The sequence below is a fragment of the Triplophysa dalaica genome, chromosome 8, assembly GCF_015846415.1.
Source record: "Triplophysa dalaica isolate WHDGS20190420 chromosome 8, ASM1584641v1, whole genome shotgun sequence".
Classification (NCBI taxonomy): Eukaryota; Metazoa; Chordata; class Actinopteri; order Cypriniformes; family Nemacheilidae; genus Triplophysa; species Triplophysa dalaica.
Window position 1 is genome coordinate 6,988,851 of NC_079549.1, and position 15,917 is coordinate 7,004,767.

The window sequence follows — 15,917 nt, forward strand, 5'->3', positions numbered from 1 at the left end:
CCTGCTTGTTTACATGCTCTCACAAACACAGATGCTTTTCTTCATATTTAAACATGACAGCACTATTATTAAAAACTTTATAATGGTTTAAACATTTAGAGCAGTTTTGTTCCGGAGTGGATTTTTGTTGTAACAAATATTAATGTTGTAATGTCAAAAATGTTTTGATAGACAACAGTGTGCAACATAATGTGTGGTAATATATGTTATATTAAAGTTATAAATTACATGCATAACTATATGCAATATATCTAAGTATAATGCAATGCAATTTTATGCAGTTTAGTACATTTTCATTGGTAACAATCTCTAAAAATTGTACACAGGCTTGGATAGTTATATCTCAATCACAAATCAAGCTCAGTGACTCTGTAGCAAACAAAGACCTCACCACACTATCACTCTATTTTCATGGATGTCCCCATATAGCTTGTCATTTCACGCCTCATACTATTAAATATATTATTTAGTACTTTGTGGACATTTCTTAACAAGACATTACACCGTTATTCAAAAAATTACGTTTTTAAAAATAAGCAGTCAGAATTGTGGTTGCTTACCGTGAAACTGTTGTTGACATTCTTTGTGCTTGATTCTGCAACACTGGCATCTGACAGATCCACTTCATCAAAAATAAGAGACTGTGAAAAGGAAAAGAGGAAGAATGGTAAACATGTTTGATCACAGTGATAAAAGCTGCATTCGTTTTTATAATAACAGAAGAGATAATCAGATATTATACAAAAAAGAAACACGTATGCTGAATACTCTTCTATTGAGATGCCATGAAAATGAGCTTATTGACATATTCCTTAAGAGATGGATTTTTAAAATGGATTGCAGAAAGCTGGTTGTGTCTCTGCCCTCTTTATACATTCTGCAATGTTGGTCATTGCAGTGGTAATACCAAAAACTTACAAGCAAGGTGGACATTATAATGTCAGTATTTACAGTAAAGTGGCTTCAAAAGTATTTGAACATTCAAGACACACTGAAACTGTATACATGTGGCTTAATTTTTTTTATAACAATATATAAAACAAATTTCCATTTATTGTGAATAAAAATCTACAGAAAAGCTATATAAACTATATACTTTGTTACTTTGCGAGGGTACCTTTGTTAACCTGACAGGAACTGGCGTCATACATTCACTAAAAAGGAACAGTTCACCCAAAAATGAAAATTCTGTCTTCATTTACTCACACTCAAGCTGTTCCAAATCTGTATACATTTTTTTGTTCCAATGAACACAGAGATAGATAGTTGGAAGAATGCTTGTAACAAACCCTTGCCACCATTGACTACCATAATAGGAAAACAAGTTTTATAAATGTCTTTGTCCAGCTGAACACAAAAGAAGATATTTAGAAAAAATGTCAAAAAAACTGTTCTTGGGCATATTTTGACTTCCATTGTTATTTTTCACACTATATAATGTAAAAAACAGCCAAATTCTGACAGTAATATACTGTTTTCTGTTAAAACGGTAATGTACTGCACAAAGCAATACATTCTTGGCAATATTTTGCGTTAGCAACTGTTGTTATTTTACAAACCATTTTCAAAAGCGATCTGGAGTATTTATGCATTACGGATTTTTACTGTTTTACGCAATGCATTGTGCACTTTGTTTTTGAAAAAGCAAAATGGAGTATGAGTTTGTCTGTTCGTGTTTGTGGTTCCCATGACTGGGATATACCTGGAAAATAGATAAACACTAGTTTAAGCGGAGAAGAGAGATATTTGAATCTGACTGCAGTGAGGAGCATGCTGTTTTAAAACTGGACTGAGTTTGAATACGAGCACTTATGACATTTAAAATCCCTTGAGAAATCTTTGAAATGGACTGCAGCACAGAGTGGTTCTTTTAAAACGAGACTTTTTGGTCAGAGTGTTTTCTAACATCCAAATCACTCGTGATCATGGTGACTGATGAGCTGGAAATAAACGCCGAAATGGCACTTGAGAATGTTTATAAGTGAGTTATTATAAATGCATAAAACACAAAATCCTGCAGATTCATTGTAATTCATATTTTATTCTCACAATTCAGTGTTTATTAAGGCTGGTTTAAGTCTAGAATTGGTTCTTAAACATTAGAGATGATTCAACTTTTACAACGCAATTTCCTTTAACCATAAATTAAAACCCTTCTAATCTATTTTGGGGTTCCTTTTTGAATAAGAGTTTTGCCAAAAATTACTCAAATTGGATTGTTTTTACATAACCATATTTTAGAGTGTATTGTAAATTTAAATAAATACAGAAAAACTTCATATATCTTTTAACATAACATGGCTATAAGTACTTTCAAAGTATTATCTAATTTGCTGGCATCTCAGCTTGAAATAAAAAATGACTGGAAAATAGTGTGAATTTTATCAGTTTCACAGTATACATACAGTAGAATTACAAAATATTACTGGGGTCACTGCTGCAAGTATTTTACTGCAAAAGAAAAAATACTGCAAAAAACTGTTTTCCATATTTCCAGTAAAAAACTGAAAAGCAAATCCACAGTGTTCATACCGTATAATAACAGTAGATTTTTACAAGCATTCTTCCAAAAATATTTTCTGTGTTCATCAGAAAAAATAAATGTATACAGATTTAGAACATGATGACAGAACATTCCTTTTTAGTTAAACTATTCCGTTTAAAATGACAAAAAAAACCTTTCTGTATTTAAAGGAAAAAGTGAAGTTGGTTCTGAAAATAAAAACTCCCTTTAAGCTACCGTCCTTTACTTAGATGACTAAACATTTCTCTGAGGTGTATCCCAACACTTCAGTGACAACGAACAGTGCCATTTTCAGCCATCATAACTACACATGTGTGAATTCCAAAAAATAACTTTTCTAGCCTTCTTTTCCACCAGGTTTCTATGCAAATAATAATATCCTCATCATTAAGGGATGATCGGGTTACTGTGTTTTGGAGGTGATCGGCAGATATTTGAATAAATGATTGCTGTATACTCAGTCACTGTAAGCATTGTGACATCTTGTTTATGATCTGTAGGTTTGGCTGGTCTACAGTATAAAGTGCAGGCCCCTCGTTCGTGTTTTCAGGGTCTGTTACAGAGCAGAGTACCATGCCAATACAAGCAAACCCCTGCCCCCTCCCCTTGTCTGAAAACACCAGGGCAATCAGCCACCTCCTTTCTGTCTGAGAGAACTCTGCCAAAATTCCCAGCTTTCTGTAACATATGCACTAACGCCACTCCATGTCATTTAGAAGCTATGCAGGAAATGCATGCGTGCATCATGATATGGCAGCTCTATAGATATGAACTGTGATTTTTTGGCAGTTGAATTTTCACTTTTCTGATTTAGATCACAGGCATAATGAATAAATGACATTGCTAACTACAAAAAAATCCACTAAATCGGCAGAGAACAAAAATGGGAGATTACCATACTCTACGAGACGCTCAAGTGCACAGACACACTGGTGGATATACTGGTAAATCGTTTCTCTTCCCATACACTTGCACATATAAGGAATGTCCAGGACCTTTGTCTTCATATGCCTACACAGAAAGCAGACGAGGACATGATGCGTGATCATGTTGTTTAGCCAAAATGCGAATCTGTTCTCGCCCATTGCCGTTGAAAAACAACAAGGAGAACAGGCATCCTAAAAACAATGCCAGGCAGAGTGATGGGCGATCTGTAATGTTATTAATGAAGGCTACATATGTATATATATATAGGGGCGAGCATATACTGCTGTTGCTGACCCGAAGAGCCACCAAGCCTTCCTCCGATCCACTGGCACCGAGTGTGGGGGGCGGACGACGAGCACCGGTCCAGCAGACAGAAAGCACCCTCCAGCACACACGGCTGCGAGAGACCCGATACTGCCAGCTGGCCAAAACGCCACCCGTCTGCCATACACACAATGAGGTTAAAGGCATGGCCAAAGGTGCAATGTAGGTGCCAATTTTTCTAATGGTGAATATTTATTGTAAGGTCCCTCTTAGACCAAGTGTGTTTGGTAACAGAAGCTTTGGGCAGAACCACAGTAAAGCTATCACCACCTTACCTTAGATCAGCCTCTGGGGTTTAGAGGCAGCTTATTGTAGGAGGCTTACTGAACACTGTTAAAAAAATGTTCATCATTATTTTGTCCACCTTAAACACAGAAGTAAATCATATGAAATACTTCAAGTATGGGAGACAATGCTGTAGAAGCACATACACAACTTAAATTATAAATATTTTCCATATCCACGGTGGGAGGATAAAATGAAGAAGAGGCCTTTCCAATCTAGAGGATATTCTTATATTTCTTGTTAACGGTTCTTGATAATAAAAGCGATAATAACAATCAAATTCATTATAAACATTACTAATAATGTTGTGTGTGTTGAGTACTAAATTGTGTGTCTAAATCCAGTAACCCATGTAAATCATTTTAAAATGCTCCTCCCTTTACAGGGGGAAATAAGGTTATGTGAAATTAACCGCAAATTCTTATACGCAGTGACTCAAATTCAGTGTAGCAAATGTGCAATTTGCCTGGGTCCTATAGTATATCCACATGTAGCTCTGTGGGCTGGGTTTGTACCAGCTAATATGAGTTAGATGGGTGGGTCAGCTGCAAGTTGGAGGGACTTTAGGACTTCACATTGCATTGAACTTCCAGACCAAAACATGCTTTATTCATAAAAAGCTTTATCTTTATCTTTGGTTTTGGTTTTATTTTATATTAATTTTATGCATTTTAACAAATTGTGATGGAACCAAAACGTTAAAGAGTAAGTAGTATTAGATCAGACATCTGTAGAGCTGCGGGTTAGGCTACGTCCAAACACCTTCGCAAGGGTTAACAACCTTCGCGTAAACCCGGTGTCAGCCCACGTCCTGCGTGGCGACATGTAGGACTGGCATCCGGGGGGGCGTATGCCAGCGAAAGCACCTTTCCACCCTCCAGTAGGTTGGGTCAGTGTACTATCTACCTATCTTCTTACCCAAACATATGGCTAAGAACAGGTATCTCACCAACCTTCCTTCTTACCCAAACACTGGTTAAGAACAGGCATTCCATCCATCAATAAGCAATAATAAGCAAGCACCCCATGGGGGTTGGGCTGGGCAGAGCAGCTTTTCCCCTTATATTGTGTTTAGACCAAACGCGAATGGCACGTCAAGCACGAGTGATTTACATGTTAAGTCAATGCAAAAACGCGATAGACCTACTTGCGGCGTGAATGGCGCGAATGAGGCGGCGCGAATGGCGCAATTGAGGCGGCGCGAATGACGCGAATCGAGCGTTCGACTGATTTGCGCGAGTTGAAAAATCTGAACATTGGCGAAAATTCGCACCGCGTAACCCAATCAGGAGCTTGCTCTAGCAGTGAGGTGATTATGATGTTGCGAGGGGAGGCAGAAATCCCAAACAACAATGGAGGACAAAATCATCGTTGCTGTATGTAGATACCTGGAGCTGTACGATACATCTTACTTTTATCGAAACAGAAATAAAAAGGATTTTGCTTGGAAGAAAGTGCAAATTTCGTGCAAATTTCATTGGCCTTTTCTATAGTAGTCAGAGTTGATTGGTTCTCAAGGGCGAACCCCATCTGTCGTTCTCGACAGAACGTCTCGTTCCCCTCATCAGAGAAATTAGGTTACAGACGTAACCAGGACGATTTTCTGTTTGTTAGAACCAAGACTGTTGTAATATTAGCTGTGTAACAGAGCCGTTTTGAATGTCATTGTTTTTCAGGAACCAGTGTGCTGCTTGAATATACTTGTGTCGTCTTCGCTTATTTTATTTATTTGCATTATTATTTGCGTGGTCTAAGCTTTGATAAAGTAAAGCATTTCATGCTTGCATTGTACAGCCTTTTTGAGGGCAGAGCTAACTAACAGTAAATAGCAACGCCGTTAAAGGCGTTTGATCTGACAGCAAGATAGCAGTTAGGAGTAAGTTAGTAGACGTTTACCCCCTTATAAAGTCAGGGACAACCGGACTACGTACCGCAGGGTAGAGGAAAAGGAAACATGATTTGTAAATATGGCGGCAAATTCAATGTATGCAGGCCCGCTCTTTATGTGGATAGAAATAGTTTATTCTAAGGTAATAAAAACAAAAATCACTAAGTATGGTCTTTATACACCTATGAAGACATAGTTGTATGTATTATATTGTATATATTATATTCTGTCAATAGATCATCAAAACAATGCCATACTGCAACATGCTATATTATTATTATTTCATTTTACTACTATAACTGTGATTTAAAAATGTGAAAATTTACCTCCACTCCATTAAAAAAAATTAAGCAGCACACAAACTTACATTTAAAGTTTTTCCAGGCTTTTTTGTACAGTGTATAGAGTAGATTTAGTTACAATATATAATTAACAAAAAAAGTTTGGTTGAAATCTCACCTTGGCATCCTTGGCGTAATAAAGTGTCCTTCCCCGCAATTTGAAATAACGTTTTTTCCACCGCTGGAAAGAGCTTGTCTGTTTTAGAAGAAGACCTTCTTTCACACTCGTCTGCAGAAAGACAATAAGGTGCAACAAAATATTAAGCACAGTGTACATACAGCATAGACATTACACACAATAAATATTAGCCATTCAAAAAACTATTATATACATTCCTGGTGCAAAGGCTCTAGGAATTATATTTTATATACACGCAGAGAAACATGAGTTTTGATTGATACACACTGACGTTTGTCTGAGCTCATCACTAGAGTTGCATTTATATGCATGATTTCACCAAGTGTGTGAATGTTCTTGGTTTGTATTGTTTTTTCATTAGGGTTCGAGCCCTAAGGGCTAGAAACCTATTGTATTTGTTGTTTTATATTCTTATTATTATTCTGCTCTAAAACTGATTGGGCAACCCAAGATGGTAGGTGGTCAGATTGGTCAGATGGTAGTAGTCCTTGGCATGAAATTTTTTTCGCTAATTTGCATTTTATGCGAAAAAAAAAATGAACTAGTGCCTGGATTTTTGCCCGATTGGATCCAAACCAACGCTGATGAATTCTGCGGAGTGTGAATATAAATAGTTATCAAAAAAAAGAAATTTTCATCCCCGGTCGCTAGAGGGCTCAAAAATCTCCAAACCGGAAGTAGCTTATTTAACTAAAATGGCAATAACTCGTGAACTGTTTGAGATATCTTCATGGGGCTTGGAACATATGTGTAGACCCTCAATCCGGGGTCACAATAAAAAAAGTTTGCCGTTTGGCCACTAGGTTGCCCTATTATTTGAATGAGCTAGAAAATGGCTATTACTATGCAACGCTTTGCTCGATTGACTTTATATTTGGTAATGGTGTGTCTTTGTCTCATGCTACAAGAATATATCAAAGGACATTGGCGTATCTCAAAAAACATGGCCGCCATTGGCCAATGAAGTTTGAGCTCTCATTACACCGGGTTAACTGAGGACGATCAAAACGACACTCGCTGGGCTTATTCCTCCCATGGTCCTTAAGGTCTGTAAGAAATGTGAACTCATTCGGCCACCGGGGGGCGAAATAACGTTTTAGGAGTGCTTAAACATTTGTGTATCACTTGACATTTGACTTATACCCAAACTAATGAAATCATAAGATAGCTTTCCTTATTCTGAGCAACTTTCCCTCTAGAACCACTTCTGTCGATCAAACGGTTTGTGAGTTCCCTATCAAAAGCTACACTCGATGCTCTGTTTCAAACGCTATGGGAGAACAGTCTTTGTTCGACCGGTTGTGAAGCACGTGTGTCAAACACGGCAAAAATTATTTTGGCTTTATATAACCTCGGCAGGTGACGTGGCTAATTACACCTGCACCTGCCGGTTATAAATACGCGTGAATGCGGACGCGTCATCAGGTTCTTTTGTCTTCAAGGACCGCTTTGTGTGTGCGTGTGTTGTGAGGGAGAAGTCTCCCTCTTTGTTGTTTTCAAAATCTTTAATATAAAAAAGATATAACCAAAATTCTTACACTAGTGACCAAGCACTCTAGGAGTTACATAGCCTAGTGTAAAAATAAGGAAAATAAAACCATGACTGACTCGGATCGAAGATGTGTTGCTCCCTGTGAGAGGATTCTCTCCGATTTCGATAAGCATGAATTTTGCTTGAATGCTTGGGGGTTGACCATGCCGCCCAGGGACTTGGGGGAGAGTGTGAACTCTGTGATGTTTTTGAATTCAGAGTTCTGCGTGTTCGGCTCGCCTTTTTTAAACGAGACCGAAGCACCTCTTCCTCACCCTGTGGTTCGCGGTTTGATTTTGCTGAGGCATGGGAGACGGATACGTCCGCTTCTCTCGTGCATTCGCCGAACCGCAGCGTCCTCGCGTCCGCTTCTGAAGCGTGCCCCGGCACTTCTGAGCCAGCGGAGGACGAGGTTTCCCTTGTTTCTGCGGGGTTAGATAGCTCCGCCTCGGGGCGTTCCTCTCGCAATATTAAAGCGGTTGAGGATCTACTCGGGGCGGTAACCAAGGCAGTCGACAGGTTAAAGCTCGACTGGCCGCGGGAACAAGAGGCTCCCAAGAGTTCAAAGCTCAACGACAGATATCTGCCGGGTGGCTGGAGGGATGAGCCCCAAAAATTGGGCTCTCTCATTCTTTGAGGATCTCCACGGCGAGCTGTCTCGCTCATGGCAGAAACCTCATTCCTCCCGTGTTTTCGTGCCATCAACGTTGATTTATTCGACCGTCGTTGGCGCAGGGACACGGGGATACACTGCGATGCCCAGGGTGGAAGAATCGCTGGCTAACTATCTCTCCCCTGGGACATTGTCGTCCCTGGAAAAGCCTTCTCTTCCCACCTAGCCTTGCAGAGTCTCATCTGCGCTGGTGGGAAAGGCTTTTCAGGCAGCGGGTCAGGCTGGTGCTGCCCTGCACACCATGGCGGTTTTGCAGGCGTACCAGGCTGACCTACTGGATGATGTCAGCACTGGCGGGTTGATTGACGAAACAGCGTTTTCAGAGGGCATCAGGGCCTTCCTCCTTGATGCCCCGATCTCGCCTTCCGGACTGTTTGGTGGTGCGGTTAATACCGTAGTCACCGGGTTCCGGGAAGCGAGACGTCACGAGGAGGGATTTGTCAAATATCTACCCCGCAGTGCCCAAGTGTCTGGAGTATCTGCCACCCACTCCAGACCAGTTCCCCAGTCCCAACCAGGCACACAGTCTCGGGTGGGTCCAGTCTACCTGAGACATGAGGTCCTCCGGCAGAGTGTGGCGAGTCGTGCCCCCCCCCTCGCAGAGGCAGGGACCAAACACTTTGGTGAGAGTTGGCTGATGGTAGAAATTGGTCAAATGTTAAGGCAGCATTGCATGCATGTTTTGTAGACAAGGCAATCCTAGTGTTACAAAGCTACACAGACACACAGGGTGAGGATCCAAATGCAGTCATTTATTGATAGGGTAATGCAAAATCGTAAACTTAAACAGGGAAAAGTCCATACACAAGTAAACAGTCCAACCAGGGCAAACAAATCCAAAGGATAAAGGCAAAAACAGCGTATTAAAAAAACCAGGCAAGACACAGACACACAGATAGACAGACAGACAGACAAGCAGACAGACAAGCAGACAGGCAGACAGGCAGACAGGCAGACAGACAAGCAGACAGACAGACACGCAGACAGACAGGCAGACAGACAGACACGCAGACAGACAGGCAGACAGACACGCAGACAGACAGGCAGACAGACACGCAGGCAGACAGACACGCAGGCAGACAGACACGCAGGCAGACAGACACGCAGGCAGACAGACACGCAGGCAGACAGACAGACACGCAGACAAGGTTAGAAATGCTCAGAGATGTAGCTGTAACACTGACAAGACTTTGCAATGACTGATTGAATGAACCAGGTATAAATAGACACAGTTAACAGGGTACAGGTGAATACAATGATGGCTGATTTTTCCGGGCAGAGGATTATGGGAAATGTTGTGTGTGTTGGCAGTCCGGTGCTGTGTCTGAAACCGTTCCTTCACTCACACCTTCACTATTTCCTATATAGCGAATGACATTTGAGTCCACTATAACGGGAAGAACTGAACGAAAATGAGTGAACGATTTCAGACACTGACGCAATATAGCCTGACAGTATCTTACACCTGTGTGGCTTCATGGATTGCTTAATAAAATGGTAAAGCTCATTTTCACCTTATTTGTCACGTTTTTGTATTAGTTTTTAATAGAGAGAACCAAACAACTGTTTGCCACATTTATTTACTTTGATCTTAAATACAATTATAAAATATATTTAAAATAAAGCACCACTCTCTATAACATTAATTTAATCTGTTTATTTAAAAAAACACGAAAATAACTGTCAACAAGAACAAACACAAGTGTATATACATATATTCGTGGCATTAACGGCTCTCCTCCAGCTGATTCTACTCAAGCATTGTGGGTAAAAAAGAGTGAATGATTGTAGGGATTGAAGTAACACGACTCCAAATTATGGAAACACGATATAGTGCACTATATAGGAGATAGGGAGTGGTTTCAGACACATCCTGGGTGATGAGGGGACTTGAGAGGGCACTGCAGCTGGTGACACCTTGAATCTCCGCTGAAAACATAATCATCCAAAATGTTGGGCTGAGACAAGAAAAATGCTAAATGTAAATATTTTTGATAGTTCAGCTGATTCAAAAAAGCCTGTTTTACCCAAATATTTGAATGTTTTAACATCAAACCACACTGCTGTCTTAGAAGTTGTGCTGATAACACAATATTCTACCAACTAAGTTTAAGGACGCCATTCCAATTCATAACTAATTTCAGTCTTACTTTTGCCTGTTTCTCTCTTCTTATAATTACAGTACACACTTCACATTTATAAACTGTCTTCAACCCCTAGCCACTAGAATAAGACTTTCGTGTCATTTGGATATGTTCACACCAGGCATAGCTACAAAAACCTCAATGTTGTATGTTCTGCACCATTTAGTTAGATACACCTGTTGCAAACAATGTTATAATGTTCCACAAAAGTAGGGTTTGAAAGAGGATATCAGCTCTGAGCTTCCAAAGGGACATGTGAAGTATGGATCAGCCCTACAGCGGAAGGTCCAGAAAGCCTTGCCAAGATCAAGTGCTCTCCAATACCAATTTCATGCTTGAGAGGGGAATGAAAGGAAGGCCATTACTCAAAATATCCTGCCCTGCATGAATGGTAGAAACATCTATCTGAGCGCTGCCATCCATCCTGGCAAATACAAATTCAGAAGCTGTCAGATGACAGGCTTAAGTTTAACAGGTCAGACTGGTGTAACATTTTAGAGGCATTTAACTCATGCAAGCCAAATAAAGTCAGGCAAAGGTCAAGGCAGGACAGGTGAGTTCGTGAACGTTCAACCAGGTGATCTGCCAACATTCATACACTTATGGGGGAATTCACTAAGAATTATATACAGTAGATGATAATGATGTTGTTTTGCACACTCTGATGGATTTTATTTAGAACCAGATTCAATAAAAGAATTATGCAAACCTGTTAATACCGATCCCAAATGAGTAAAAAACATGCATCTATAACACTGATAAATATTCATATTCATATTGATTTTATAGTTTCTTTGTAACATGTTACATGAACTTACTATTGAAATAACAGTAAATTATGCAAGATTACATGCAACTAGCCCTAAACCAACATTGCTGTAGGGTGTAGAAGAACTGCAATGATCAACATGGACATTCATTTCTGTCTATTCACTTTTTTATTAATTTTATTTTAACAATATTTTTATAAAATGATTGAAGAGTTCACTTACTCTCTAGTTTTTCCAAACCTGTATACGTTTCTTTGAGAAAGATACACAGAGAAAGATATTTGGACAGATCCTTGTAACCAAACAGTTCTTGGGATCCATTGATTACATTAGGAAAAATGACAATGGCAGTCAAAAGTGCCAAAGAACTGTTTGCTGTCCTTCATTCTTCAAATTATCGTAATTTGTTTCCAACAGAAAAATAAAATAATCAAAGAAAATTTTCCTACTATGGCTATTGTGACAGTAATAAAACTTTTGGGTGAAGGAAGTATCTCCAAAATCCTTATTGTTGATTTGTCCCAAAAATGTCTTATTGGCACATCACTAAAATTCTGCAACAATCTGAAGGTCAACTAACATAAGCCAGAAGAAGTCATGAAAAAGATATCTGGTTAACTGTGGCAATCTGTCAGACGTCAGACAGTAACTCAGTTTCCACACAGGTTAAATCACACCCGAGGATCTACATCTAAACCCGCTTGTATGCAAAACAATCCTCACGGTGAAAACATCATAAATTTTGCAAAGCTAGATAGCCGACACAGTCCTAGTGAAAGTGACACTCCAGACCGCCTGATACAAGTTTCAAAGACAGCACGTGCAGTTTTGTCCCTGAGAGATATCCATGCGGGTGAGTGAAAGCGATGGGGTCGTTTGACGTGGCGTCACGAGAGAAATACCACCAGAAAAGATGGGGGCAGGCACTGAGGGTCTTCCTGTCAGCCATTTGCCTAGCCACACTGTCGTTTCACATCACCGTGGGCCCCTAGCGACATTAAACAAGGGCCACAGACCAACAGGCAGTCGTGCTGCTTCCTGTCCATTCATCTACAAATATAGCAGGAACATGGAAGAAAAAAAACAAACACAATCCACAGGCTTATATGCGAGAAACGCTATTTATAGCAAAGGAAACATGCTCTCTGAGGGAAGAATTACAAACAGAGACACAGGGTTCGATTTGACATCCTGGTGCACAGCTGTGTCAACTTAAACAGTGAATCCATCCGCCAGCGCACTCAGTGACACTCGGTTAAAACAACCCTCTTTATTCAACTACACAGTGTTGAATTCACTTTGCCTTAATTAAACACATCAATAATATCTGCAGTTGTCACAATTTGACATTTAATGTCCTCAAGAACAAGGCAGTTAGAATAAAGAGAATGTTACTGGTTACTGAAAAAGGTTATTGAATCAACCTTGTAAAGATGCAAACATAAAACATGTACTGCTGTAGGATCTAATACAGAAATACATGCATTTACTCTGAATACTGTGTTTAGATACAGGGGCCACATACTATACATACTATACTTGTATATATTCTCTTCTAAAAACAGTGTTTTCCACTGTTTTTAATTGTTTGATCGAAGGTTCCATGTAAGTTATACAAAACGCGAAAAGATTTTTAAAGTCAGCTTAATATAATTAAAATTCCAGCAACTTGTGAAGTCAATTTGATTTAACTTGCAGCTTTGACCTAATGATTGTAAGATAAAGATTTGTATATTTATTTTTCAAAAGATTATTATAAATAGATTCATCTGCAATTGAGGTCAAATTATTTGAAAAAATGGATAGTAAAATGCATAGTTCACCCCAAAATTAAAATTCTATCAACATTTATTCACCATCAGGTCATTCAGGACATGCATATGGCTCTTTCTTTGGAACACAAAAGAAGATATTTAAAGATATTTAAAGAATTCCATTCTCAGTTTGTTTTGTATTAATCATTTAAAAATGTTGTTGATTGTAAAACAACATACTTCAAATATCTTGTTATGTGTTCTGCTGGAGAAAATCATCCAACTATGTCTTTAGAACTATCTATTTAATAATGATAAATGAAAGGCTAAACATGCATGAATATAGAAAATGAATTGCATTTTAACTTTATTTCCTTTAATTAAATGTAGTCCTTTCACTCATGCTGTCAAATCAGATAGAAGTGAGTAACCTAATCCAATTTCAGCGCCACACTCACAGGTCACTTGATAAGACAGTGCCTGCCAAGAATACAAATGTAAAGTAAAATGTGATCCTTCTGTGTCAAATGATAGTGTTGGGTGAAGTTGAACAACGCAACTTATTTTTATTATCCTATCCTATACAAAAAAAGGCTGTAATATTTAAAGCTGCAGTAAAAATGCTTTCCTGTGGCTCAGTGGTTAGAGCATGTTGTAAGTAGTGGTCGACCGATTATCGAACTGGCCGATTATCGCCGTTGATATTAAGGATTTAGCCAATACTCGATATCGGTCATTATCAAAGCCGATTCGCGGATTTGCAATTTTGAAATGCGCTACTCGGCTCTGATGCAGCCAAGGATTTAGTGAGAGCAGTCGGAACACGTTACTCTAGTTTGTTGCCTTGAGTAATGCCCGCCCACTTCCCTCTCTGATTTGTTGGGACTAAGTCACGAGTCCGGGCAATCAACGCGGGAGGCTGCGAAACAGAAAGTTTTTTTCCCTCTCACACCGAAAGCACTAACTAACTGGAGCTACTTCGGGGTTCATGCTCTCTGAGGTTAGGCAACATCAGACGTTGAAATAAATCACAATCCACTACACTGAAGATGCAAAACACATTAATATAATTAGTGCCTGAATTTCGGAGCAGCTTTGCGGGTTTCATGCAGGTTCCGCAGGATTTACGCATTATTATCATGTAGATATAATTCACATCCATAGTATAACAATGATTTTGTCTGCAAGCGAGCAGCACACTGCACATGCGTTTCTTGTAATTGATCGAGCTGGCGTTTTGCACGTCATTTTAAGTTACGCCATTTCAAAACGAACTTGAATCGTTGCTCTTCAGTCAGAGCACTCTCATGCACGCGCGCACACACACGCAGACTCCGCATCTCAAGCTGCTCGCGACAAATGTTAGATCAAGTTATTTTTCACAACTTATTTATACACATAAATGTTCAGAGACACACATGGGTGTGATTAAATGCCCGTCTTGCCGACAATACACTCAAGGAACAGGCTAATGTACTAACTAAGTGTGCCTAAAATATGCTTTTAATGTTGTAGCTTAATGAAAACATTTGCGGTCTTTTCAACAACATACATAATAAAGCTATGAAGGCAATTCAATTATTTACACTTATTATATAAATTCAAATTGTGCTAGTTAATCCAATGATGAGCAAAATGATTAATTGAATAGTTGTAGTATTGTATGCAATGTTTAAGTCATCAGAACATATTTTTTTCCATAAATACATTTGATTTATTCCATTCAATTCATTTTTTTTATTTAGTGGTTTTTACAATGCAATTTTCTTTCCAAGTAGGTTTACATGAGATAAGACAAATAAAACAAAGAAAGAGGCAGAATACAGTGCGGTGCAATAAATAAAGCAATGGTGGTTTACAAAATGTTCACAGAATTCTGCTGGGTGCTCCCTTCTTTCTTTTGTTATTATTAATATAAGTGTTATGATTAAAATTTTCAAATGTTTCAGAGCCTGTGTTCTTAATTTTTATATAAATTTACGTTTTTACACCATAAATATATATATTGGTTCAAAATATCGGTTATCGGTCTAATCCACATGGAAATAATCGGTATCGACCCTGAAAAACGCATATCGGTCGACCTCTAGTTGAAAGTAATGCCACAATCATAGGTTTAATCCAAGAATCGCGCGAATTGAGTGTTTAGCGTGATTCGCGCGAGTTGAAAAATCTGAACTTTGGCGAAAATTCGCGCCGCGTTATCCAATCAGGAGCTTGCTCTGGCAGTCAGGTGATTATGATGTTGCGAGGGGAGGCAGAAATCCCAAACAACAATGGAGGACAAAATCATCGTTGCTGTATGTGGATACCTGGAGCTGTACAATACATCTTACTTTTATCGAAACAGAAATAAAAAGGATCAGGCTTGGAAGAAAGTGAGTGAGGAGGTCGGACAATCTGGTAAGTTGTCAAAAACGAACTTTACACAATTTAAGCAATATATATATATGGGACTGGAGCCGCCAGGCAGAAGCCCCTCCCTTGACGCGAATTCGCGTCTGCAATGAAGCGAATTTGACGTGCGAATGAAGCGAATTTGACAGGCGAATGAAGCGAGTAAACTAAAATGTTCAAGCATCCAACTACGCGCGAATAGCGCGATTCATTTGCGCCA

General features: G+C 39.2%; 1 protein-coding gene across 1 annotated transcript in view; it reads right to left on the reverse strand.

Annotated features, from left to right (window-relative positions):
• Positions 1-3,486, reverse strand: part of dgkh (diacylglycerol kinase, eta) — a 58,555-nt gene extending 55,069 nt beyond the window's left edge. The window contains exons 1-2 of the mRNA XM_056754728.1: positions 3,420-3,486; positions 561-641 (exon numbers count right to left, since the gene is read on the reverse strand). Coding sequence (XP_056610706.1) covers positions 561-641; positions 3,420-3,422 — 84 coding nt within the window. The 5' untranslated portion in view covers positions 3,423-3,486. The remainder of the gene's footprint in view (positions 1-560; positions 642-3,419) is intronic.
• Positions 3,487-15,917: the final 12,431 nt, after the last annotated feature.